The 27,407-nt window shown below is 44.9% G+C and overlaps 1 protein-coding gene across 3 annotated transcripts in view; it reads left to right on the top strand.

Moving 5' to 3' along the window:
• Positions 1 to 20,336, top strand: part of BRPF3 (bromodomain and PHD finger containing 3) — a 33,816-nt gene extending 13,480 nt beyond the window's left edge. For 2 of the 3 annotated variants that reach the window (XM_016152612.2, XM_016152613.2), the window contains exons 7-13: positions 192 to 494; positions 2,640 to 3,146; positions 5,999 to 6,092; positions 9,520 to 9,617; positions 12,454 to 12,551; positions 16,514 to 16,668; positions 18,016 to 20,336. In XM_016152612.2, the coding sequence (XP_016008098.2) occupies positions 192 to 494; positions 2,640 to 3,146; positions 5,999 to 6,092; positions 9,520 to 9,617; positions 12,454 to 12,551; positions 16,514 to 16,668; positions 18,016 to 18,199 (1,439 nt within the window). In that variant the 3' untranslated portion in view covers positions 18,200 to 20,336. The remainder of the gene's footprint in view (positions 1 to 191; positions 495 to 2,639; positions 3,147 to 5,998; positions 6,093 to 9,519; positions 9,618 to 12,453; positions 12,552 to 16,513; positions 16,669 to 18,015) is intronic. The other variant, XM_016152614.2, reaches the window with a different exon arrangement.
• The last annotated feature ends 7,071 nt before the right edge of the window (positions 20,337 to 27,407 follow it).

Here is a 27,407-nt window from a genome sequence, read left to right on the forward strand (position 1 = left end):
TTGACCTTGTCCCTGTGTCTGCCCTCTGGGCAGCAGTGGTGCCAGGGCCAAGGCCCCACAGTGATGCTGCTTAGAAGCCACTGGCCCAGGCATTCCAGGAGAATATTTTGCATCCGAAGGATTCAGCCCTTCCCCTTGCCCTGAGCTGGGCAGGTCCTTCAGCCCCTTCTGTCCTCCCTTCTCCCTGGCAGTGGACAACATCCTCATACCAGAGAACCGGGCCCATTTGTCCCCAGAGGTGCAGCTGAAGGAGCTGCTGGAGAAACTGGACCTAGTGAGTGCCATGCGGTCAAGTGGGGCCCGGACCCGCCGTGTCCGCTTGCTGCGCCGGGAAATCAATGCTCTTCGGCAGAAGCTGGCACAGCCGCCACCACCACAGCCCCCCTCACTGAACAAGACTGTGTCCAACGGGGAGCTGCCAGCTGGGCCCCAGGAGGATGCTGCTGTGCTGGAGCAGGCCCCACAGGAGGAGCCAGAAGACGATGAGGATAGAGGTGAGAGATAGTCATGGGCAGGCAGGGTACAGGGCAGCAGGGTAAGGGAGTAAGGGTTAAACCGAAATCCCATAGTAGAATCATCCTTTCCTGAGTGTAGGTCTGATCTTTATGGGCAAGCAGAAGCCTTCAGAGGAATTCACAGTTGTACCCAGGAATGATATTCAAAACATTTAACAATCGGTAGAGACTTAGTTGATTAGTCAGAGTGGATATTGACCGTTGTATTGGAGTTGGCTCCTGAGGTTCACTGATGCAGATATTTAGTTGCCAAATTGTGGGAAGATTCACAGAGTTTCAGATGCTGGGGCCCAGCAGCTGTTCAGTAACCAGTAAAGAAGCATTTCAGTGTTTTGCACCTGACATAGTCTTATTACACATAGCAGTTAAACATCAGCTCACCTCATACCATCATGTAGAGAGGCTCTTAGAGCAGCTTCGGTTGTGGTGTGGGGGCACAGAAAAGAAAGATCCTAAACATGGTCTGGGCCCTCAAGCTACCTCATGGCTTTGACCCCAGCTGGTTGAGTCTACAGGCCCATCCTAAGCAAAAAGGCCAGACTGCAAAAGACGGCAAGAGAAGTGATTCTCAGAGACTCAGGGACCTTAAAGTTGAGCTGCTTTCCATTCTCCCTGCTTCACTGGGGACAGAATTGTCTTCTTTACTGTATCTGAGCCTATGGCTTTGAAGGCCCTGCCATCCATGTAGTTCAAAAGGTTGGGAGTTATCTCCAGAGGTTAGAGGGCCAAGTTGCAAGCAATGGCCCATTTTAGGTTGGCAGAGAATGGCTTAGAAATCACATTTGGCATTAGAGGGCTTCATGTCCATTGTGATTCTTCCCAAGTCCTCATTTGGCTAGCATGCCACTGGTATCCCCACTCCTGGGCTTTGGCAGCACAGAGTTGTATCCAGTGGTGCAACAGTTTCTCCTAGAGGGTTTCAAAACAAAATTCCCAGGGCTCGCCTCCCAGAGATTCAGATTAGGGAAGTCTGGGATATATCGTAGAAGTCTCAATTTTGAAAAATATCAAGGTGGTAAGTGAATAGACATGTTTGGAAACCATAGATTTAACTTACTTTGTCTCAGTTTTCCATATTTATAAACCTTTTCTTTCTGCTTATCCTACTTGCTTCACTTGGGTGATAATGAAACAAAATACATTGAAAGGTGGGAAAACACTTGAGTCTAAAGAGAGTCTAAAGAGACCCCTAATCTGCGAAGCTGAGACTTAGTTGACTAAACGGGGCTTTCGACTTTCTCGAGTGTAGAGCAATAGTTTTTAACCCTCACTTCATCAGACCCACCTGGTAAGCGTAAAGAAACGATAGCCCATCTTTATAGGTTTGGTCTGGGATAGGACCTCAGCAGTGAAATTTTTAACCCATTTCTCATTTAGAAAAAAAAGTACAGCTCGCTGCCAGCATTAATTTAATTTTACATAAACACGCTCTTCGAGGCTGAAACAAACAAATCTGACAGGTTTTCAATGTGAAAATAAAATATAAAAACTGTTCTTGGAGTTATTTCTAAACAGAACTTGTCTCTAATCCTAATGTAACAAAAATGTATACATAAATCGGATTCATCAAATGAATCTTCCGCTAACAACTGTTCAAGAACGATGGTAACATCATGTGTAGGAATGCTACATTTTCTAGGATTTGACATTTTCAGCGACTGAGAATTACTGTACATTGTAAATGGAAAAAATATCACTACTAAAACAATGCTATAAATAGAATGATGTCATTTGTTTCCAAAGACTGTGGATATACTAGAGCAATACGAAAATAAAAGCAAAAAATTTGGGAGCAAATTTTGGGAGTAAGGTTAGGACTGTAATCCATGAGTTATCCCAGGGTAAACGCTGCAGCCATGAGCGCTGCTGGTGAGCATTCTCGGGGCAAATGGGAAATGGGTTAAGAAACTTGCTAGGTGATCCTAATTCATAGCCAAGGTTGAGAACTACTAGTGTTGATCAAACTTAGTCCTACATTCTCTTCATTTCAGACCTGAGACCTGGGATGCTTCTCAAGCCTTATAATGCTCATGCTTTTGGTTCTTGGTAATGTGTGTCATTATCTGGCTTGTAGGGGCAGACTTTTTCTAAAATGTTCAAGCAGGTTCTATTTTTCTCTAACAGATGACTCCAAACTGCCTCCCCCACCAACCCTGGAGCCCACTGGGCCTGCACCTTCCTTGTCTGAGCAAGAATCCCCTCCGGACCCCCCCACTCTGAAACCCATCAATGATAGCAAACCTCCAAGCCGATTCCTAAAGCCCAGAAAGGTAGAAGAAGATGAGCTCTTGGAAAAATCACCTCTGCAGCTAGGGAACGAGCCCTTGCAACACCTGCTCAGTGACAATGGCATCAATAGACTATCCCTCATGGCCCCCGATACCCCTGCCAGTGCCTCCCTCAGTGGTGTGGGCCGCCGCACCTCAGTCCTCTTCAAGAAGGCCAAGAATGGGGTTAAGCTGCAGAGGAGCCCAGATCAGGCGCTGGAGAATGGCGAGGACCATGGTGCAGTGGGCTCTCCCGCCTCTCCTGCCAGCATCGAGGATGAGCGGCACTCCCGGAAGCGGCCGAGGAGCAGGAGCTGTAGTGAGAGTGATGGGGAGAGGTCCCCCCAGCAGGAGGAAGAAACAGGTGACCCCGCCTGTGACTTCTCTCGCTACTTCTCATCTGCTTTCCTGCTTTGCCTTGCCAGCCAGCACCCCGCCCCGCTCCACCCATCAGTTGCCTCCCTAATAGCCCCTGCAGATGCCAGTAGTAGCATTGAAGGCTCCATAGCTCACAGTTGGGCCTGAGTAGTAGCCTGGGGAATAGGCTTCGAGCAAGTATTTTGAGAGGGCTAATTTGTGTCTGGGGGTCTCTTGGGCCCTGAGGGAGATACAAAGTTGTATATTGTTAAAATGGGTCCTATTTTCATTTTAGCTCATTCATTAGATATTTTTGTCAGGCATTATTCTAGGGACTGGGGGTGGGGGGAATCCCCTTTCTAGGGGAGATGCACTAAAAGCAAATGAGTGAAATATCTTATATTAAAAATTGTGGAGAAAAATCCAGCAGGGAAGGGGTATAGGGGACCTCAGGGTGATGGTAGAGAGGGTGGCCAAGGGAAGCCTTCTGAGGAGGTAACATTTGAGTAAAGATCTGAAGGAGTTGAAGGTGTGAGCTGTTTGGATAACTAGGGGAAGAATGTTCCAAAAAGACTAGCAAATGCATAAGCCCTGGAAGTGGGAACATGGCTGCATGTCTGAGGAACAGCGAGAGAACCAATGTGGCTGCAGCAGAGCGAGCCAGGGGGTAGTAGGAGATGAAGTCCCAAAAGTAGGAAATGGGGGCTTGATCACTAAAGAATCTTTACTGTGTTTCCTATTACCCACCAGCTGGTCACTGGTGGGTAAGAGCTCAGACTCAGTTCCAGCTCTGTAAGAGTTCACAGTGTAGTGGGGGAGACTAGATGGTCTCCTGAGGTGCAGAGATGTCACAGTGCTGGACAGTATGTGATTATATGTCAGGTGACAGCACCAGTGGAGATGCTGGGAAGTCTTCATGGAGAGCGCTACCTAAGCTGGCCCTGAGGGATAAGGGTGGGATAGAAAGTAGATTGGATAAAGGGCTCAGACCCAGGTGCATGGAAACAAGGACAGAGTCCTTGTGAAGGATAGATTGGAGAGGAGCTTCCTGAAGCATCAGAAGCCAAGGCTGGATGAGCGAGGTGGGCCTGGATGTGCAAGCTCTCCATTGCCAGAGGAATTGAGTCTTGATGGCCTATGAAGGCCAGCTTGCTTGATGGGGAGAGACATGTTCTTGATTGTTGCTCCTTATGTCCCTCTAATGTCCTTTTATGTAGTGGCTTGGGGCTGTATGGCCAGCATATGCTTTCTCTCTTTCTTCCTGACACTTTATTTCCAGCAATATCTTCCTTTCCTGTCTGGCCCCAACTTCCCTGTATTAGGGCAATAGGTTGGTATATTGAGGCAAGATCTCGAGGCCTGGAGTTAGGCAACCCTGAATTCACATTGCATCTTCTTATCAGCCATATATCAAATTAATTAACTAGAGCAAGTTAGAAAGGCTTTCTGAGCCCATTTCCTTATTTCTAATATAGAGTTAATGATACCTACTTTGCAGGGCTCTAAGGATTGGAAATAGTCTGTATAAGGCATTTGGAATATAGCAGTAGATGGTAGCAGTTATGGTTGTTGCCATCTTCTCAGCTAGATCAGGCGCAGCCAGACAGCACTGAGAACCCTGCACTAAATAGTCCTGCCATTGGGTGATAGGTCTGGACATCAGCCTCATCCAGCCTGAGCAGGCCCACTGCTTGGGCATACTGCTAGATTCTATTCCTCCTGCACAGTCCAGCTCCCTGGTGCTCAGGAATACTTCTGAAAAGTCTTCATTGACTCTCACAAAAACAGGTGTTGATCTTTTGCAGAGAAGGCACCTAAGGAACAGCTAGCTTTGGAGATTTAAATTGAGGTCACTATGTTAGAGGCAGAGCCAGCTCAGAGTCCAGATGTCTTGGCTTAGACACCTACTCTTACAGGTATGACTTGTGACACAGTTTTCTGGCCAAGGTGTCTATAACTTAGAGGTCTTGACTCAGAGTTGAGACTTGTAGGACTCTGGATTGTGGTTAAGAATTAGGTAGTTAGAGAGGAGAGCTAAAGGCTTCATAGGAGATGAGACTCTTCCCTGGGATGAGCAGGTAGAATTCATTTGTCTCTGAAGGGCTTCCTGCTATAAATAAACCTCTCATTCATACTTAATAGCATCCTCCATAAGCAAAAAGGTATTATCTTCACAAAAGGATAGGCCAAGGCTTAAGGAAAAAAAGGGACTTATATTTCAGCACTCTAGAACCCAGAGAATTCTGACTTCCCTTCCCAGGAGGATTTGGTCTGCTTTAGTTATGCTGAAAAGCCCCCCTATCCTCAACTCTGACAAATCCTGCTAATATCTCCGGGTGTGGTCAACATAGCCCTTATGCTGCCCCAACCTCCCCTGACACCATCTCAAAAGAATGAAGCTAGCCGTTGCCAGCTGTGTGATGGATAGGGTGTGTGAGTGTTTATCTGAAGAGGCCAGGCAGGCGGGTTCCCCAAGAGGCAGAAGAGAATCCCTGATTATCGAGGCTTGAAATGAGAAGCAGATCTAGGGACTTATGAGCCAGCTGGAGTTGGGAAGTCTTGATATTTCACTTTGTAGCTAAATGACAATAACCCAAATAAGCTATGTGTTAGATTTTCCTTTAAGTAAAACTTGAATATGGGAAGGGAAATGCAGTGTCTGCTCATTGCCTAGCTGACATTTTCCCCAAACCTTTCTCAGCTTCTACTACCCAAGACCCATTTTCCACAGGGGAAGGCACAGCCATTCTTTCCACCCCTCCTCACTGAGCCCTTCCTGGGTGGCTCACACACTGCAGCATGTGTCACAGGAAAGGGTTTTCTGCTCTCAGGCTCACTCACTCTGTATGTCCTTGGCAGGCGTGACCAACGGCTTTGGAAAACACACTGAAAGCGGGTCTGACTCAGAATGTAGTTTGGGTCTCAGTGGTGGACTGGCATTTGAAGCTTGCAGGTAAGAACATTTGTCCCCAAAGCTTTGTTGGCAGCTCCACCACCTCCTTTTATTCTCTGATCGAACCTCTTTCTTATTTCATTTTCCCCCCACCCCTGCTATTTCCTGAGGCCTCTGGTCTGTAACTGGTAGCTCCTAGGAAACAGCATGACCCTTGACTCCAGGCATGATAGGACTTGAAGGGGAGGAGTGGCATTGATGTTTTACAGGGTTTGTGAAGCTGAGTTTGGCCTTAGAGGGTGGGGACAGCCAAATCTCTGTTGCCCAGGGAGGTTAACAATTGAGCTAGTCCCCTACTCACCCCCGATCCACTCAGATAACCCAGCTTTTTACAGACATGTTTTCATCCTTTGTCTTTTGGGGCATCTGTAATAGCCCCTTTAGAAGTGTGGTATGGGAATAAGAAATGAGCTGATAGGAAATCAGGAATTGCAGGAATTGCCTTTTGTTAGGCAAAGGCCCCAGTTCTTCCACCATCTTTGAGGTGAGAAGGGATGGGTTTCTTTTCCCATTCTTTTACCTGAAGGAAGGATTTCTGAGATAGAACCTTAAAGTTTCTTCCAAGTCCAAGAATTTATTGAATCCCTGTTCTGTGTTGTGTGCTCTGTAAGACACTAAGGAATGTAGGACTCTTAGAAATGAGACTGTCAGTACCACAAAGGAAAAGTGACTTGTCCTCAAGGCTTTCCTCATGGTCCATCTACATGGCTGCCAAATGGATCCTGGGTTCTGAGTAGGGGAGAAAAGGTCCCAGGGTAGCACCAAAAGATGATGTGTCTGTGTTTGAAGCACCTCCAAGCCGTATTGGGTGTGTGTTCTATTAGGTGCTCACTCTGCCCTGGCTGCTGGGCTCCTGGTGGACCATGGGAGGCGTCCAGCTATCCTACACTGGTCCCACACTGCAGCAAGGCCCAGCTTTTGATGGTTACTTTGAGTTTTTTCTCCCCACCCAGCCTCAAAATTGCCTTAGCTTACTCCCTCCATGTTGCAGACTCAAGAGATGTAGGGAGAGTAGATGGGAAAGAACACAGTTTACCAGGCATAGAGAGGAAGCAGAGATTTCAGAATCTTGTTAAAATGCTTCTTGTCTGATCCTAGGTTGGAGTTCCTGATTCCCTTCAGTGAAATGGTGCCTGGAAACCCAGTTCATTAGGAGTGGATAGGAGTAGGGTTACTGGCCTGTCCCCTCTGAGACCTTGACGAAAGGTCGAAGGTGTGTTGGGCTCTTTCTTCTATGAAAGGTGCTCTTCCCAGCTGGGAGCCACAAGAAGCAAGCCAGGCCAGGCTCTAGTTAGCCTGCTGTTTCAGGCTGTGTGTTTGCCTTTGTGCAGGACTCCAGTCCAAAGCCACTGATTGCCCTGGGGTCCTACTCAACTTGGAAAAAAAATGCCTTTGGAAGGCATTTCTTCTTTAGCTCAGTGGCTCTCAGTGGCATTCAAGGTTTAAAACAGGCGATTCAGGGGCTCTAATCATAGGGATTTTTTTCTTTTTCTGTTTTTATTTTTTTTTCCTACACTGGTGATAAGTACATAAAGCAAGATTTTACTAATTCATCTAAAATCATATAATCTCAGAATTAGAACTTTGAAAAAACTTCTGGTCACTGATCCCACCCTTTTCCCCCACCTTGGTTTATCTGTTATGCTGATTTTCTGAGCAGGTTAGGGCTTCACTGTTTTTCTGTGGGTCACTCATTTAGTTATTAATTGAGCACCTACCATGAGCCTGGCACTGTTTTAAGCACTGATAGGGTGTCTGTTCTCATGGAGCTTACCTTCTGTAGGAGAGAGAGGAATATTAAACAGGTAAATCAAATAATTATAGAGTGGGTAACTTGGAGAGACAGCTGAAATCCAGGCCATGATCAAGTCACTTGTGCTTTTTTCTATGAAACAGGAACACACAGACCTACTTTTGGTGTTGCATCGCATTTTATTGAGCTCATCTTTCACAGAGCTCATCATTTGATATTTTAACATTAGCAGTTTGTAATATTTGAAGTGAGACATTGCTCTTCATATATTATTTACTATAGAACTGCCATTTATTGAGTGCTTGGTATGTGTATTAATCCATTAAATCCTCACAGCAACACATGAGAGACACAGGCCTCAGAGGTTAAATAACTTGCTCAAGGTCCCGGAACTACTGAATAGAAGAGTCAAGTTCTGAACCCCGTTAGTCTGGCTCCACAGTTTAATCTCTTAACCCTCTTCTGTTGTATTTGAAGGTGCCTTCCCATATCTGTGATGTGAACTTGGAGAGCCTTTCCTAATGAAACTACTAATACCTTACATTTTTATAAGGCCTTAGGGTCTCTAAGCCCAGTAACAGATTTTTGAAGGATGAGTGAGAACTGAGTCCTAAATGTGGGCTGGGTGTTATGTTTACCCAAATGGGTCCTAATTTTGACTAGCAGGAAGAAAGCTCCCAATGTATTAGTTACTGATTCTTTGAGTTTTGGTTGTGCAGGTGTTCTGTATAAGACCATGATAAAGTCAGTTTAATGATTCAGTAAAACAGGAGAGCCTACTCTCCAACCAATCCTAACTCTGGCTTCCTCTTATCCCACCAGAGGTTTCTTAAACATTTCTACTCCTCTACACATTGTTGACCTGTCTTTTAAGCATTTCTTTTTTAGTTGGAAAAATGACATAGTGCTAATGTTTTTTGAAGTTTGGATGGAAAGAAAGCCCTAGCCATACCATTCTTTCCTAGAGACTCCCAACTGTGGTTGTATGTTAAAATTGTATTGGGAGCTATTTAAAAGATGCTGATGCCTGAGTGGGTTCCAGTTATATCACTACTCTGGTATTACTATTCTCATTTTTGCTTATTACCTTCTAGTCTTTATCTAACATATTTTTTTACCTCCTTGCAGTAGCCCTGTAAAAAGATCCATCTCTGTCTAAGAAAAACTTCACACAAAGTAGAAGTGAGAAGTGGATTTTTTTTATTTAAAAATGTCTTTTCTAATTAAAAAATTAAGACATATTCTTTATAGAAAATTTGAGAAAGAGGCAAATTTTTGTACCTCTAAAAAAATAAATTGGTTTCGAAAGAACAAGAAATGTGAACCATAGAATAGAGCAAAGAATTCTGGGCTGTCTTCATGGCCCTGCTGTTTAAACTCTGAAAGGATTGACATGCCTGGGGTGACCTTTCTTCTGGATGAAGTTCAAGGTCCCCAAGCAGGGGAGCAGGCATCTCCTTCCAGGTCGAGTCTTTCCACCAGGATGAAATGTTTCCTCCAATCCTATGGGAACTTTCTGGTCTGAAGTATATTATGGTTTACTGTGAGTTTTTAAGGGAAAGTGAGAAACCATTCTCTTTGAAGGATTTTTGCAGCCATGGAAGAACAATAGTAGGGGTGTTAGTCATTGCAATTGCTCATTTTGCCCTCTTTCTATCCCTATTTTGTATGCAGTGGTCTAATGCCCCCCAAACGCAGCCGTGGGAAGCCAGCCCTGTCTCGAGTGCCCTTCCTGGAAGGTGTGAATGGAGACTCTGACTATAGTGGCTCAGGTGAGGAGCAGTGTATAGGTGGATGAGGGTGGGGAGGCGAGCCTTCCAAAGAACCAGCTCTGTGGGCTGCAGCCAGACACTAAGCTCCTCCAAATCCTTGGGCACTGGACAGAGAGATGTTCCTCCCAGGTCATTCACGCTTTTTTTTTTTTTAATTCATCTTAAATTTGAATTGGTAATACATGCCCATGATAACAAAAGTCAGAAAGCTACAAAAGCTTACATAATGAAAACTCAGCCCTCTCCTCCCTAGAACAACCACTTTTAGCAGTTTTGGTGGCTTTCCAGTTGTAATCCATACGTATACAAGCTATATGTAAGAGAGTAACTAGAGAAACCTAGTCTACACATGTTTCTCTAAACCATGCCTTTTTGTTCTGCTAATAATATATCTTAGAGAGCCTTCTGTGCTTTTTGTCGTCTGCCTAATTGGTGTCCCATTATACTGGGGTGCCATTTACTTTGCCAGCCCTCTACAGATGGACATTTAGATTGTTTTTACCTATTTCTTACAGTCAGTGTTGCAGTGAGCAACCTTGTACATAGATCATTTTGTATCCATGGGGAGTATACTGTAGAATTGGAGTCACCTTATTGAAGGAAGGAAGTGTGCATTTGTAATCCCTATAGATATTCCCAGTCTCCCCTCACTGGAGTGATCATTGATAGCCTGTATCACTGAAACTCACACATAATCCTGTAATTTCATGTGATCAGTGCCTTCAGCCTTCCCCTCATGAGACATTCTTCTCCAGCTGGTCCAAACAATGGAATATATGGGTCTCGTCTCCTTAGATCAAGGGAATAAAGGGCAAGGCAGGGCCAAAGGAGGGGGCTGGGTGGTGGTCAGGTGGAGCAGGCATAGAGCAGGCTCTTCTCTGAGTATACTGTCCAGCCTTCCCTTGGCAGGTGTGCACTCTCTGGATGCCCTGTCTTTGAAGCTTTCATCTAACACACAGACTTCAGGGTTTCTCTTCTGCTCTTTCCTTTCCCAACTGCTTTATCTTCCCTTAGTATCAGTTTTTTTCTTGTATGTGTATTGATAAATGCATGCCTGTGTGTTTCACTGCCATCTGACTGTCAGCGCCCAGGAGGCAAGGCTCTTGTCTAGATGCATTTGTATAACATCTAACATAAAAATGGGAGGCTACTGGCACATACCTTGTGTTTCTAGTGTTGACATTTTATTCTTATTTTTAAAACCACATACTTAATTGAAATGATGCCAAAGGAAATTGACCTCCCACTGTTCCATCCCCTTAACACAATTGTCCTCATTTCTCTGTTGCTTTCTGTTTATTTTAGGCACTTTTTTTTTTTTAACAAAATAATTATCTAAGACACATGCTCTTCTGTGTTATTTCTTCAATGATATCTCATACTTTTTTCATATTGACATAGTCTTTATATATCTTACATTATTAGAATAATGTACCTTTCACTCAGCGACTTATAATTTACTTAACCATTCTATTGTTAGACATTTGGTTATTTTCAACTTTAACATTATACATAATGTAGTGAGCTTATATTTTTGTACAAAAAATATGTCCTTTTATTTGTTTTTAAAGTTATTTCTTAGACTAAGTTCACAGGGAAGGAATTTACTGGAGCAGATGGTTCATACATTTTTTTGTTTGTTTGTTTTATGGCTCTTGAGACAAAGCACCAAACTACATTGTAAAAGTTGCCTGAGCGGTATGTGATTGCACCAGTTTCCCTGCAGCCTGCCTTAGTATTGGATTTTATCTATTTGTTGTTATTGCTATTGACTCAATAGGTAGAAAACAATGCCTCATGATTAGCAGTAGGTTTTTTAAAAATTATAAATGAGGGTGGTAATATTTCCTTAGAAACATAGTTTTCACCCTGAGATTTGGGGCTTTTTCCTTGGTTGATTGAGTGGTTATCTCCCTGTTCCCAGTTTATAGATATGAGGAGGGGAAAAGTGGTTCTTTTCAGAAGCATTTGTGGAGCACCTATGCGGTGTGCTAGTACAAAGGATGCTAAAGAGACCTAGTGTCTGCTCTAGGCTGGACACCAGTGTAAGGTTTTGACAAAAGCAGTCATGTGAAGGACCTGCAGACCTGCTTGGCTTTGCTGAGTGCTGTGTATCCACATGACCTGGATGGCCAGATGTGACCCTGTCAGAAAAGAACTCACTCAACAGTAGGTTTTACTGGGATGTCTATCCCAGGCATCTTTTTCTATGAAGCCTCTGTCACGAGGACTCCCCACTTGGGAAGGCCTGGAGAGCAGTCTGTAGCTCTGTTCAAGCTGGGTTATGGTCTTTCTCCCTGGGGCCCTGGTGATGAAGCAGTTAGATATTTCCAAGGAACACTATCCTAGGATTCTAGTCCAGAAGTCAGCAAACAATAGCCTATTGCCAGTTTTTGTAGGGCTCACGAGCTAAGAATGGTTTTTACATTTTCAGATGATTGAAAAAAATCAAAAGAAGACTATTTTGTAACATATGAAAATTATAAGAAATTCGAACTTTAGTGTCCAAAAGCAAAGTTTTATTGGGACACAGCTATGCTCATTAATTTACAGATTATCTATGGCTGATTTTCTGCTGCAAAGCAGAGTTGAATAATTGCAACAGAGACTTAACTTAAACTTAAAATGTTTACTCTTTGGCCCTTTACAGGAAAAGTTTGCCAACTCTAATCTAGTTTAAGGACTTCTAAGGAAGGGGCAGGGAAGAGGAAGGGTGGAGGGGATGTTGCCTACTCATTTTGGGGCTGCCCCAGTCAAGTGGAGGCTACAGGCAGGCCTCCTGGGCACCATTCCAAGTCCCCTTTGGGCACTGTCTCCTCCCCTCACCCACCCCCAGGCAGAAGCCTCCTGATGCCCTTTGAAGACCGTGGAGACCTGGAACCCCTGGAGCTGGTGTGGGCCAAGTGCCGAGGCTATCCCTCCTACCCTGCCTTGGTGAGTCTGCCCCAGATGCCACCCTCCTCCCTCCCCTGAGCGATTCTGGCCCCTGCCTTGCCTTAGGGGCTTATCTGATTGGATCAAGCCAGCAGAGTGTGGTGGGAGTCAGAGGGCCTTTAGCTACAGAAGGGCGGGAGGTTGTGCCCCAGCCTTGGGTGGGTCAGACCAGCAAGGATCCCAGCTTGGAGAGACAGAGACTAGGGCTTTTAGGGATTTATTTATTTGCTAATACATAAGAGTAATATGTGCTCATTGTAGAGAATTTGAAAAGCTACTAATCATACTTAGATGTTTCATTAAACATCTGTCATGCTAAGTTTATGAAGTACTGAGGAGGATATGGTTATTTTCAGTTTGTAGGGAAAAAAACCTGAGGATCTATTTTTTAGTCATGGTCATCTAGCTATTAAGTGGCAAGGTTGGTTGCAGTTTGAGACCATAAAATATGCGATGCCTGTGTTCTGAGCCACAGAGTTCAAAATCATCCATAGTCCTCTCTATTCAGATGGAAATGACCTCTTGGTGTATATATACACAAACTTTTTTTTTGTTTGATTAATACATAAATATGCACATATGAGAGACTATACTCCATTTAACCTTCCTTTCACATAACAACATATCATAAACATGCATGTCTTATGGCATTAAACTTTCTTCATCAACATCACTTTATTGACTGCATTATCTTTACATGCATGTATTTACCTTATTTTAACTATTCCCTAGCTGGTCATTTAAATTGTTTAGAAATTTTCATATGATAAACCCTTAGCAGTAAACACCACGGTAGCTTTGCCTTTGTGCGCATCTATGATTATGTCTTTACAGGGAATTCTTAGGAGTGCCTTCTTGGGGGAAAGTCTGTGCAAAATTCTGATACATATTGTAAAGTTGCCCTTTGGAAATTTAATTCTGGTTTATACTCTAACCAGCAGTAGTTAAAATTTACATTTTTTCCATAGTAGAAGTAAGCAAAAAATTCCATTTTTACCACCTTGAATGTTATTTCTTAGAACTCTTTCTGTATTGGGAAGGTAATGTCCATCTGGCTCTGAAAGATACCGATTCTAATCTTTGGGGCATGCCAAAATCATTTGGGGGAATTTTTTTAAACGATGCAGATACTGAAGCCTAGAACTACCAAAATAGACTGTCTGAGGCCAGACCAACCCATGAATATTTTTTAAAAAGCTTCCTGGATGATCTTTAGCCATGTTTGAGAACCACCCCACCAACTTCGTGCGTGCACACAATGCTCTCTGGGCTTCTCCCAACTTATTCATGTCTGGGGCTCTTTCCTGTCTAACAGCCTCTTATGGTAAAGAGGGCAAGAACTCTGATCCTTTTTGGACAGGTGAGAAAACTGTAGCTCCAAAAGGTTATACATCTTGCCGGAGCCATATTGGAGCCCATGTTGCCTGCCTCACTTCTTCCTTAGCAGTGGCAAGTGCAGGAATCCACACTGACAGCCGCAGAGAATGTTTCGGCCTGGGGCTGTCCATACAAGGTTCTGAGCCCTGAGGCCTGCTGTCCCTGAGACTCCCAGCTTAGTAGTTGAAAAAGTGATTAAGGCTGAGTAGGTTTTAGTTTTGGTTTTTTTAAATCTCACAATGCAAAACTAGTCTTGTCTTTTTTTTTCTTTAATTATTTTCTTATATATTTTCTTTCGTGAGTAAAGAAATTCAACTCCCACCTGAAAACCTAATCACCTGAATACAACCTGTGTTTTTATTTTGGTTTATGCTCTCCCAGTTGTTTTCCTGTGCTTACTTAAATATGTACAGTTGAACCTTGAATAAACAGGTTTGTGCTGCGTGGGCCACTTATTTGCAGATATTTTTCAATAAATACACAATTGGCTCTCCATATCCTCAGGTTTCACATCTGCGGATATGGAGGGCCAACTGTATGCGTCCTTCTGCATCGTTTTTTATAAGCACCTCGATCTTCCACAGATTTTGGTAAACCACAGGGGTCCTGGAACTAATCACTTGTAGATACCGAGGGATGACTGTAGTTAAGTTTTGGGGGGTCAAAAGTTATACACAGATTTTCAACTGCACATAGAATCGATCCTCCTAATCACCGTGTGTAAGAGTCAACTATGCTTGCATCCGTAATGATTATACGGTTTTTAAATATGTGGGGGGAGTTTCTTGTTTTTTTTTAAGAAAATTGTTTTTGTTTTTTTCTATAAAAATAACATATCTACATTATAATAGTTTTGGAAAAATAGATAAAAGCAACACAAATCTCTATCATTCTAACATGTCGACTGTAAGCATTTCGTATCATTCCTTCTATTTACTCTTTATAATGTTATAGCTGTAACAGTGTATGTACACCTTTATTATATGTTAAAAGTTTATCATGTTATTTATTTTTATGTTGTTTTACATCTGTATAACATTTGCGTGACTGTGCCATTATTTATTATTTGGGACACATTTGCCTCTATCTTCTTTAAGAAAGGAAGAGAGCTCTCTTTAAATGGCAGACTTGCCCACCTTGGGGGAAATTTTTCACTGTCTTCCCCATTTTCCAAGATATGAACCAGTGTGACTTAGTCAAGAGGAAAGATGTCTTGTTTGGTAATCGAGGAGGGTTTATATGGTGGTTTTCACTAGTACCTTTGGCTTCAGTCCCAGGAGGGACAGACAGGCCAGGAGATAGAGTTTTGACCACATCACATAGCAGGGCAGGCGTGGTTCTTCCTTAGAGTAAACTCTTAACCAGAGCATCTGTTTTCAGCTGCTTGTCTTGAGAGGGATGTTGGGAGGCTGGCAGATACCCAAAGGTAAATAATAGAGTGGTGTTTTATGTGAAGCCCCTTGAGACAGGGTACAGAAATGAAGATTGTTCCATCTCTGGAGAAAGTGCTTCTTCAGTAAGTTTTCAAGTCTCTCTGGCCTTAGCACATAGAGATTGTCAGCCAGCTGCCCTGGAAGAGGGGCTGTGTAGGAGACAGTGGGCAGCAGAGGCCCAAACTATGTTCAAGTGCCTGGTTTTAGTCCTAGCCATGGCTTCAGCCAGCTACATCCTCTTTCTGTGCTTGGTGTTTTTCTTTGTCAGCAAATACCTATCAGAAGACTTCTCAGCATCAGCAAGATGCTGATATGTGAATAATTAGGAGCTTTGGTAACTTTGTAAGTGTTCCACAGAGGTGGAAAATTGTTGTTTTGTTGATGTGTTAATGTGTGAGCAGGCATTTTGCTGAGCCCTTGCCGTTGTGGAACATACAATCTCAAGGATTCATTCTTCTAGTGGCCCTTATTTCTAGCCACATCATTCTCCCCTCTCCAGCAACCCTGCTAGCTCAGTCTTCTACCTTCTCTCTGATCTTACCATGGAGATGTGATAAATGTATCTGATCCAAGCACCAGGAATGATTATAGTCAAGACATGAAGGTGGTAGGCAACCAGAAGCTCTGTTAGGTTAGAACTAGAAGAAGGATGGGCCCTCCTGCTGATGCAGAACCTTCTTCATAACCATGGTATTTGGAAAGGCCCTTGAGCATTTAAAGTGGATTGCAAAAGTTCTAAGGGGAAATCGACAGGAAAACAATGCACTCCACTTCTCTCCACTAAGGGACATTGAGAGATAAGAGTTTGCCTATCTGACCTGGACATCAGAAACACCCCACTCAGTTTCAACTCCCCCATGCTGGTTTCCCATGACTTCTGTTTCATCTCTGAGCCCTGACATTTTGAGGAGCATGCTCCCTCATCTAAAGGACTGGCCAAAGGATTAAGACAAGGAGCTGGGGAAACCGTAAAGATTTCCATTTTGGGGTACCGAGGGTCATGGAAGAGGTCAGCCTCTTCACCACTTGGTCGTGAACCTAGCCAAGCCCCTGCATAGCTTCGGTGCGGGTATTTACTGGTTAGTCCTGGGGGAGGGTGCCCTGCTCACCTTGTCCACTCCCAGCTGAGTGCCATCTCCTTTTTACCTCCAGATCATCGATCCCAAGATGCCCCGGGAGGGCCTCCTGCACAATGGCGTTCCCATCCCTGTCCCCCCGCTGGATGTGCTGAAGTTGGGAGAGCAGAAACAGGCCGAGGCTGGAGAGAAGCTCTTCCTTGTCCTCTTTTTTGACAACAAGCGCACCTGGTGAGTGGGTGCTGCAGCTGGGGATGGTGCACCAGGGTGCAGGCTGAGGGGCCCGACCAGGAAGCTGTCTAAATGCTGACATGAGAGATACACAGAGGAACTTTGGACTCACCCTGCCTCCACCCAGGTGAAGGTGGGGTATTACCTGTCAGCAGCTAGCCTGCACTTGCCATATTAATAGTAAGTTAATGTTACTAATAACACTGATTAATAGTGTTAATAGTAACTGAGGTCACATTCCCTGGGAAATACTAAGATGGAAATTGATTCAGGAGGCTTACAGGGGAGAGGTGTGGGATTGAGGGATGCAGCATTGGGCAGAAGAAAAAATGAACTGCAGTGTACTTGCTACAGAGGCCTCAGCTGACCTGTGGGGAGCTCTGTAGCTGAGTGATTGTTAGTGTCAGAAATTGGGGCTGTGCTTTTGTATTTCCACATCAACTAGTCATTGGATGCTGGCTGCCCCCAAGGAGGGGGGTGACCTAGGGCCAGGCGGCTCCCTTGGAGGGTGATTCCTGGAGAGAACTCACCTGAGAGCCTGTCAGCTGCCAGTACATCCAGTGGCTACAGGAATGCATGTCTTGGTCCTGGGGGCAGGGTTCTGGGCAGTGCAGTGTCCACTACAAAGGCCTTGCTTGTTCATTGTTTATGAGCACCTTAAGGTTTCTCTCAGCACCAGTAGGGGAGTTCTTTCACCTCTCCTTCTATAGAACAAGGAGGTAGGACTAGCTAGTAAAAGCGATAATAATAATGGGTAGTAATAGCTACCATTTATTGTTTACTCTGTATCCTTCCATAAATTACTTTACATATATGATTCATTTAAATATTCATTGATTCCCTCCCAATCCATTTTGCAGATGAGGAAGCTGAGCCTCAGAACTGGGGTAAAAACCAAGATCTGGCTCCAAAGGCTAGGCTCTTAGCCACATGTTAGATTCACCTGAGGATATTTAAAAAACACCAGGTGCAGGCCCCACCAGGAATCAGTTTATTGATGCCTGGCATCAGCCCCACTTCCTAGCCATAGCCCCCTGGTTCTCCAAGGCAAGGCAAGGCTCAGAGCTGTGCAATGGCTCAGCCAGTCCCAGAGGGCAACACGTGGCTCTCTCTTGGCTCCTGGGCTCTGACAATGCCCTAAGCAGAGTGACCATCCTGGGGCCCCAGTGAAAGGCCCGACTGCAAAACAGGTCCGTTGGTGGCCTTCTCTCTGAGGTGTCCCAGCTTGCCTCCCTCCGCCTGTCCCTTCCCCTTGGCTTTGCTGATCCTAGGCAAGTGGGCCCTGAGGACCATCCTCATGGGACTGACTCACCACAGCCTAGCCCCTTTACTGTGCTTGTATTTTAGGCAGTGGCTTCCGAGGGACAAAGTCCTGCCCCTGGGTGTGGAAGACACCGTGGACAAGCTCAAGATGCTGGAAGGTCGCAAGACCAGCATCCGCAAGTCAGTGCAGGTGGCCTACGACCGCGCAATGATCCACCTGAGCCGTGTCCGGGGTCCCCACTCCTTTGTCACATCCAGCTACCTGTAAGGGTGGGGCCCGGCCTATGTCTGCCTGCCCTGCCTCCATCCCAAGGGACACAGAGAAGCTTCTCCTTGCCCCAGCCACATGTGGCCTGCAGCTTCCCCCTTTTATAGCAGGCCGAGGACTGGGCTATGTCCTTTTCAAGGACAGGGCCCCAGTTTTGATGAACTGCATGGTTCCACTGGTGGGCCTGCTATGTGCCAAAAACTCCCACCTGAGCTCCCTCAGGGCCTGGTCCACTGAAGAACCAGTTAGAAGTAGTAACAGCTGTGAGGCCCAGCTGATGAGACGGACCTGGCCCCAAAAGGCAAAGAGTCCTGGGCTCTTTCTCAAGGGTGTGCCTGACCCTTTCTACCCCACTCCCAACTAACTACACCTCAGGACGAGTGAGGCTCTGACATTGACCCCGGGGTGCTTGTGGATACACTAGGGTCCCGCGGAGAATCTCAGTGAGCTCACCCTCTCTCTGCCTCCTTCACTCTTTCTTACACCTCTTCTCTGTCCCATTTTCTGCACTTCTTCCCAGTCTTTATCCCATGTTCCTTTCCTTACTTTCTCTTGTGCCAAACTGACAGAAATCATCACCAAATTGGTTTTTTTGTTCTTATGTCTCATTCCCTTTGAGGCTAGCTGCTATGCTAGGTAGGCGCCTTCGCATGGCTCGTCAGGGCCCAGAACAGAGGCCAGCCTATCACTCGGGTGACCCCTCCACCAGCACATACCTCCTATCCTCCTGCCCTTCCCCCACCCACTGACCTTCACATCTGAAGCCAGGCTGTGAGAGCTTGCCCCTTGAATTGAGGTGGGGCCCCTCCTGCCCTCTCCCCATCTTGCCAAGGGGTGGGCTGAGGCTAGGTGGGCTCCTGTCAGCAGAGCAGGCTGAATGTATGTGTCTATCTGTCCACTTGGATGTCGAGGGTTGTTGGGTGGAGCTGGGTCTGCCCCTTTATCCTCCTCTCCTCTTATGGGTTTTTCCTTTCCTGCAACTGCAGCCTGTAGCCTCCCTCTCCACCATCATGAGTGGCATGGTTCCTGCAGTCCAGCATCTTCCTGTCCTGTGCTCTGCCTGCCCAGCCTCTGCTGCTCCCACTTCTGAACTCCAGGGAATTCAACACTTTTATTTCAGACCCACTGTCCTCTTCCTTCTTTTCTTCCAATCCCCTCCCCACCATCACCTTCTTAAAACAGAAGGAAAAAACTGTGAAATGGGGAATGCTGACTGACAAACCACAACTTTAAGAGGCTTCGATGTCTGTTCTCTGGGTGTTTCTTTAAACTTCTTAAGCGCCAAAGTCGCAGGGCCAGGTTGCAGGCCACCGATTGCCATGTTGATTTTTAACCTGATGTTCTTTCTAATTGTTTTAAAATTTTCATAGGGGAGTTTTGGACAAAACAAGTCACTGGGGAGATCACTGCCATTTTTACACACACAAGTTTTTAAAATAAATAACCAACCACCACAATTTCTTATACATTTGGGACAAGAGCCAGAGTTTTAAAGGGAACCAACAAAACTCTCTATAACATAAAGGATGGGGTTTTGGATTTTGTACAATACTAAAAATACAACAACAGCATATGGCTAGGGAAGGACATGGTGTATATAATTGTAAAATATTGTTCTAAATTATTCAGGCCTATAGTTTCCATTACTGGAGTCCTCCTCCATTGTGTGGCTGAGTATTTTAAATGCGCACAGTGTGGTTTATTTAAAGGAGCCAATGCATCCCCCTCTCCCCAGGTAGTCGGTCACCTGTGGACTCTGTGACCTTTGTCTCAACCTGTGTTGTAAGATCTCGAGGCTTTCTCTATTTCTCTTTCTGTGTCTATCTCTTCCTTCCCCCTAACACTTTCTCTTTCTTAGTTTCTCTTTTTTTTTCCCCCTCAATCTCTTTGAATCTTTCAGTTTCTGAGTCTCATTTTTAAAACTGCTCTTTTAGAACGGGAAACGGCTCAGATCCTGCTGTGGCATGGGGCCTACGTGTCTCAGTCGCGTCTGCTGTGAAGCACACGATGCTCTATTTATTGTAGAAAGTGACTTTATTTGCTTTCTAGAATTGTTTATAACAGATGGTATAAGAGAGGTAATAAACAGAGAAAAATCTATGCTTGTAAAGAATACAAAAGTTAATTTTACCTACTATAATATGACTGTCTGAAATTTATTTTCTCTCTGAGAAATAAATGTTCTAATGGGCAGCAGTTGCTGAGCTGTGTTTGGTGTTATCAGTGGGGGCCTCTCTCTTCCTAATTCCTACAGCCCACCCTCTCCTCAAAAGGCCAAGGGCCATTAAGAAAGGGGTTGTCTTGCTGTTGTAGGCTCCCAGCTGAAGAGGTGTCTGTCTGTCTGCCTGTTGGTCTCAGACTGCTGGAAAGAGCGTGAGGATGGGCTTTGACATTGTTTCCCTCCCAAACAGCACCGCCTTCTGGGAGCTGTGGAGGGTTCAGCCTATCTCCCATGCTTCGGCCTCCCTGTGGCTGTGTTCCTTTAGCGGCAGAAGTGGCCCTTTGGACATCTCCGGCACCTGTTTACCCAGCTTGTGGAATTCGACCTTAGGATGCTCACTCTTCCTTTGACTTTCTCTCTGTCTCCATTAGGGATCCTTGAGCCTCTTAGGTCTTTATTTTGCAGATGAAGAAACCAACCAAGATTTAAAGACCTGTTCAAAGTCAGCCAGCCAAGAAATGGTGGCAGAATCCTGGGACAAGAATATGGCCAAGGTTTTTCTCATGGGCTCCACACATTTCAAGGCATGCTGGTCTTTTTCATACCTTTCTTCCCTCTCTCAGTGGCTGTGTTTCCATCATTTTTGGAAAGGCACGTCTTGAGCAGAATCAGAGGGAGAGTCCCCAGGGACAAACTACTAAGTTGCTGGGCCTAGGGTAGCTTTTCATCATCCCCTCCACCCTCCCATTCTTTCTGGTCTTACATGGCTCTTGTGCTTGTCTCAGTGGTATGGCTAAAGGACACAAGGGTCTCTTGATCACTTCCATGGGACCTATGAATTCTCAACATTGAAGTCACTAAATTGTGAACGCTCTCAATTTGGTATAACGTTAACAAAGGACCTCCAATGTGGCGATGGTCCTTGCAGAAATTCTTGGCAGGACTGGAACACAAGACCTGACACTGCCTCTGCCCAAGTCTGGCTGTACCTCACTTGCTGTGTATCATGAAGTGGCCTAAACCAACCTTTGCCTGTTATTGTTTTTTTTTTTTCTCTCTTTTGTTTTGCTAAAATATTGGTAGTCTCCAGCAGTTGAAATCGAATGAGCTATATATCTCCATCTTTGGTACTGGGGGTACATTTCAATGGAAATAAGTCTGAGACCAAATTCTGCCCCTTATTCAAACATCTGTGAGCAAAGAGACCCCCAAATGGCCATATAATTTCTCCTCTAGCTTGAGAATCTCCCACTCTTTGCCCTCAGATACAGCCACCAGCACCTGCCGTGGCAGAATCCTGTACACAAAAATCTTCTGAGGGCAGGATCAGTAGCCAAGTTGTCAGGTCCAGGATCAGGAGCAGTGGAGCTTTAGGCTTGAATATTATTGTTTTATATACAACTTTATATATAGCAATTAAGGTATACAAACCTTAAGTTTCATCTCCATGGATTTTCACATACGTATCTATCCATGAGACCACCTCCTAGATTAAAATACAGACCATTTCCAGTGCCCTAGGGGGTTCCTCATGCTCCTTCCTAGTCTATATCGCCGCCCCCGCAATGGTAGCCATTATCTAGACTTCTAGACCTCCTCCTCATCTCTGGCCATTGGGCCAGGGGGAGTCTGAACTCAGCCTCAATGGCCCACTCTCTTACATGGACCCAAGCTGCCGACACTTCAGTCCTCAGGCAACCTAAGTGCAAGCAGGACAGAAGGCACACCCTACACGTGGAGTCCAAATAACACTTCTTCGAGCATTCTCACACATGTTATTTGGTGGGCACCATGCTCATTTCTCCTCAGTTTATCCCCAGGAGTGGAATTACTGGGTCATGGGACAGATATGTGTTTAGCTTTAGCAAATTCTACCAAACAGTTTTCCACTGGCTGTACAATTTACAACCCACCGGCAGCGTATGAGTGTCCAGGTGCTGCACCTCCTCGTCAGCACTTAGTATTGTCAGCCCAGACTTTTGCTCCAGACCTGCTTGTTGAATGGCTTCTGCTAAGCTCCGTTATACAGCAAGGCTTCTCTCTTCCTTTATAAGCACTACTTGCTTCAACTGGGGAGCCCCTCATGGACGGAATAGGAGAGCTGATCTTGTCTTTGCTATGTAGCACAGTCATCTTAGCACCCACCTCCATACTCCTGGGCTACCAGGTCCCTGTATCGGCTCTTTGGGGAAAGTACTTCTTAATTCAGATTAACACAACCCTCCCTGGCCCCTTCCTCCTCACCTCTGTTCATTGGGTTCAGGGGGTCTGAACTCAGCCTCAGTGGCCCACTCTCTTACACAGACCCAAGCTGCCAACACTTCAGTCCTAAGTACAAGCAGGACAGAAGGCATGCCCTACACTTTGGGTCCAAATCCTTCCTTGCCCACAGGCTGATGCCTGAAATTCCATTAACATTTCATGCCTTTACCTCTCAAGGCCACGATTCTTGGGGGCATACCTGTTACCCGACCCTGTTTCCTTTAAGTTATTGGTATTCCAATGTGAATAAAGAATATGTGAACAGGTTTTGATGAGGCAGTATAGCAAACGACACTGGGTCCTCGTAGGGAGGATTAAAAAGGGGATGAAATGGACCTATTTGCTGTTGGTTGACCTTGGTGACACAGATGGAGTCGTAGAGGATGAAGGCTCAGAAGACAGAAGCGGCTTCAAAGGAATTGCTCAGATCACCAGTGGGGTGAAGGTCTGAGATAAGAAGGCAGGGTCAGGGAAAGAGACCCGAGGGAGCTTTTTCTGGAAACAAAGCTCTGGAAACAAAAGGTTGCAGAGCCAGAGTTCATGTAGGCAGCTGTTTGAAGCCGGCTTTGTCCTTAGGTTCAAGAGGACACAGGCTTTCCTGGACTGGCCCGCAGGGCTTCTGGCTCTACTGTGCTTTCTGGGCACATCTAGGTTTTGGCAGCCAGGACCCAGCCAGCTGTCCTCCTCCTGTCCCCATCCTTCCCCTCCTCCCTCATTCCCTCTCTTCCCTTTCTCCTCTCTGTCTCCCTCAGTGTTCAAATTTTATTATTTTTTATTTCAACTGGTTTATGCAATTCAAATTTTTGAAATTCAGGGATGTCTCCTTCCTTGTCCCTAGCCTCCCAGTTCCCCTCCCAGAAGCAACCAGTTTTACCAGTTGCGTATGAAACTTTCCCAAGATACTTTAATACCGGTGTGTGTGTGTGTGTGTGCATGTGCGTGTGTGTGTGTGTGTGTGTGTGTCCCCTTTGTTGTGCAACTGGTAGCATACAGTTCACATGGCTCTAGGCCTCATTTAAAAAAATTATTTGTATTAAATACTGAGTAAGCACAAAAATAGAAACTATTTTATATATATATATTTATATTTATATATATATACACACACACACACACATATATTTAAATTTAAACACCCAATGATACAGTAAGCCACAGTGCCCACCACCTATCCTAGACAAAAAAGCAGAACTTTGAAAATCTTCTGTGTGGCCCTTCCCCGCTCCACCTCTTCTTCTAAATACTATCCTGAAAGTTATGCTTATCATGATCTTTTTTTGTTTATAGGCTCGCCACATGTTTATATCACTATACAGTAAATATTGTATAGTGTTTCACTCTTTTAGATATTGAAGAGAAGAAACTGTATTGCATGCAGTCTTCTGCAACTTGCTTTGATCATCCCTACAATTATGGTCCTGAGAGCAAGTCACGCTGGTATGCATGGCTGGTTAGTTCATCTTCACTCTGGCATGGAATTCCATTGTATGAAGATAATGCCATTAATTTTTCATTGTGACATTTCAGGATAGTTGGGTTTCTTCTAATTTTTCCTTGAAACAGCGCTCATATAAATGCTCTTAATCATTTCCCCTGGTGTCTATATTCTTTTGGGGGAGAGGCAGATAAGGATTTCCCTAGGGTTTGCAGAGTCCTAGGGAATGCACATTGCCAACTGCAGTAGAGATGCCAAACTGTTTTCCAAAATGGTTGTGTCAATTCACATACCTGTCAGTGTATCTGAGAGTTGCCTTGGCTCTACTTCCTCACCAACACTTGGAATTATCAGGTATTTAAATTTTCCAAACGGAAATCATAATTCATAGTAACTTACATTTTCATTTCCCTAGTTATGCACATTGCATTTTTTTACTTAAAATATATTTTGGTGATTGTTCTGTATCACAGCGATGAGGAATTCCTTCTCCTTCCCCCCCCTCCCACCAGCTTTATTGAGAAGTAATTGACATACATCACTGTATGAGTTTAAGGTGCACAGCATGACGGTTTGATTAACATATATTGTGAAATGATTATAACAATAGGCTCAGCTAACATTCATCTTCTCATATATACAATAAAAAGAAAAGAAGGAGAGAAGGAAAATGTTTTCTCCTTGCAACGAGAACTCTTAGGATTTACTCTGATAACAACTTTCCTATATATCCTACAGCACCTTTAGCTGTAGTCATCATGTCGTACATCACATCCACAGTACTTACTTATCTTATACCTGAAAGTTTGTACCTTCCAACCTCCTTTTTTCCATGAGTTTTTGTTTTTGTTTTTATGATTTCACATATAGTGAGATCATACAGTATTTGTCTTTCTCTGTCTGACTTATGTCACTTAGCATAGTGCCTTCAAGTTCCATCCATGTTATCACAGATGGTAAGATTTCCACATTGTTGTTTTTTAATGTCTGAATAATATTCCACTGTGTGTGTATATATACATGCATACATATACACACACCACAACTTTTTAATCCATTCGTCCATTGATGCACACCTAGGTTGTTTCCATGTGTTGGCTATTGTAAATAATACTGCTATGAACATGCGGGTACACATAACTGTTTGGGTGTTTCTGTTTCTTTTGGATATGTTCCTAGAAATGGGATCGCCGGATCATATGGTAGTTCTATTTATAATTTTTGAGGATCCTCAATACTGTTTTCCATAGTGACTGCACCAAGTTACAATCCCACTAAGCGCACAGGGGCTTCCTTTTCTCCACATCCTTGCCAACATTCGTTGCCTCCTATAGTTTTGATGATGCCCATTCTAACAAGTGTGAGGTGTTATCTCATTGTGGCTTAATTTGCATTTCCCCAATGGCTAGTGATGTCGAGCATCTGTTCATGTATTTGTTGGCATCTCGTATATCTTCTTTAGAGAAAGGTCTGTTTTGCTCCTTTGCCCCTAGGTCCAGTTTCATTCTTTTACATGTATGTTCCCACCTCCTTTCTTGGTCTGGAGAGTGTTCGATCATATGGAAATCGGACTGATTTAACCAGTTCCTTATTGATAAACGCCGAGTTGGTTCCAGTCTCCTTACAGTCAGTTCTACAATGAATAACTTTGTTACATAGATGGTAAAGCACATCTGTACATGGGGAGTCTATATGCTGAGACGTTTAGATGAAAATGGAAGACAGTTTTTGCTCCCCTCCAGCTCTGCACCTATTTCCAGCAAATTTCCTTAATTCCCCAAGTTCCCCCAAATAGGAACTGGATCTGCCCTGGTTTGTTTCACTATATCATCTTTTCTCCCACATGATGACGTTCAACTCACCCTGTCCCTTCCCTCTGAACCAATCCAGAAAAACCCTGATCCCCAATACTGCCACCCCTACCTCCACACAGTCTCTTCAGGATTGTCCCTACCCTGGTATCTCCTTATGACCATCCCCCTCCCAACAATTAGTGTTCCCTGAGGGGCTGGACTTTGCCTGATCCTGAAGGAGAGGAAAAGTAACTGATGGCTATTCTCAGAGAGGATATAGTCTGAAAGGGAGCAGGGTGACAGATACAAAAGCAACCAGACAGACTAGGACAAATCCCAGCCCAGCACCTATTAGCTGTACCTCCCTGGACAAATGTCCCTGAGGCTCACTTCTTTATGAAACAAGGACATTAACACTTCTCTGGGGCTTGGGGTGAAGGGGACTGATGTTTACAAAGCACCTCATAATTGTGCACTTGGAAATAATAGCTTTCTTTGTTATGAAAGATACTTCTGATTCAAAGAAGCCATGACACTGATATGATAGATGGTCTGAGAGCCCTCAGAGGAAGGGGAAGGAAGCCCAAATTGGAGGAGCTTCCTGGCGGAGTAGATATTTGACCTGTGTCTGTCAATATGTGCATCATTCAGGCAAGTGGGGAAATCCTTCTCTTGAGGGAGAGATCCTCAAAATCAGAAGTGCGGAGGGGGAAGGTAGAAAGCTTTGGATGTGCTTGAGGACTGGGGAGTAGTTTGGGGAGGGACATGAAGTGTGAAGGGCGTGGAACTGAGCATCAGAGATGTGGCTAGAGCTCCATCTTGGCGCCTAAGTGGGCAAAGTGAGATTCTAGGGTCGGCCCAGGGATCTGATTTGCACCCGTAATTCAGGTGCACACCTTTTCAACAGAGTAAGAAGGTGCAGTCCAGGGTGAAGGGATGTGGGGTTCAGTGGAGCTAGACCTGGTTACCAGAGAGACCAGCAGCTGGTATGCAGGGTTTTTCCTCTGGGAGGAACCTTGGGAGGAGCGTTTTATTGCATTTGACCCAGGGCAGCCTTCGCCCCCACTCTGTCCCTCCCTCCCTCTCTCTCTCTCTCTCTCTCCTTTGACCTGGTATCCTGAATGCAGAGACTCACACAGGCTGAGTGCCTGGGACATCGCATGTGCAAGGAATATGCGAACTGCACGTGCCCTCTGGAAGCTTGGAAGCTAACCCTGGCTGGTTAAACAGCCGCAGCAGCCATTTTCCATCTAAGCACTTCGCACTCATTGGTCTCAATCTTCCAACGGTCCGGGTGGGTTGCAGGTATCATCATATCATACCCCTTTCATGCAGAAACGGAGCTTCAGGAAGGCCGAGTAACTCGTGCAAGGTCATATAGCCGAGACCTGGGAGAACTGGTGGATTCATGCCCACCCATTTGATTCTAGAACCCGCACAGTGTTCTCTCTCCCTCTCTCCCCTTCCAAAGACATTGCATTTTCACAATCTCAAATCAGAAATTTCAAACAGATATTCAGTAATATTCCTCTTCCTACCCCTGTGTCCCAGTTTCCC

The sequence above is a fragment of the Rousettus aegyptiacus genome, unplaced genomic scaffold (genome assembly GCF_014176215.1).
Source record: "Rousettus aegyptiacus isolate mRouAeg1 unplaced genomic scaffold, mRouAeg1.p scaffold_m13_p_1, whole genome shotgun sequence".
In the NCBI taxonomy this organism is placed as follows: Eukaryota; Metazoa; Chordata; class Mammalia; order Chiroptera; family Pteropodidae; genus Rousettus; species Rousettus aegyptiacus.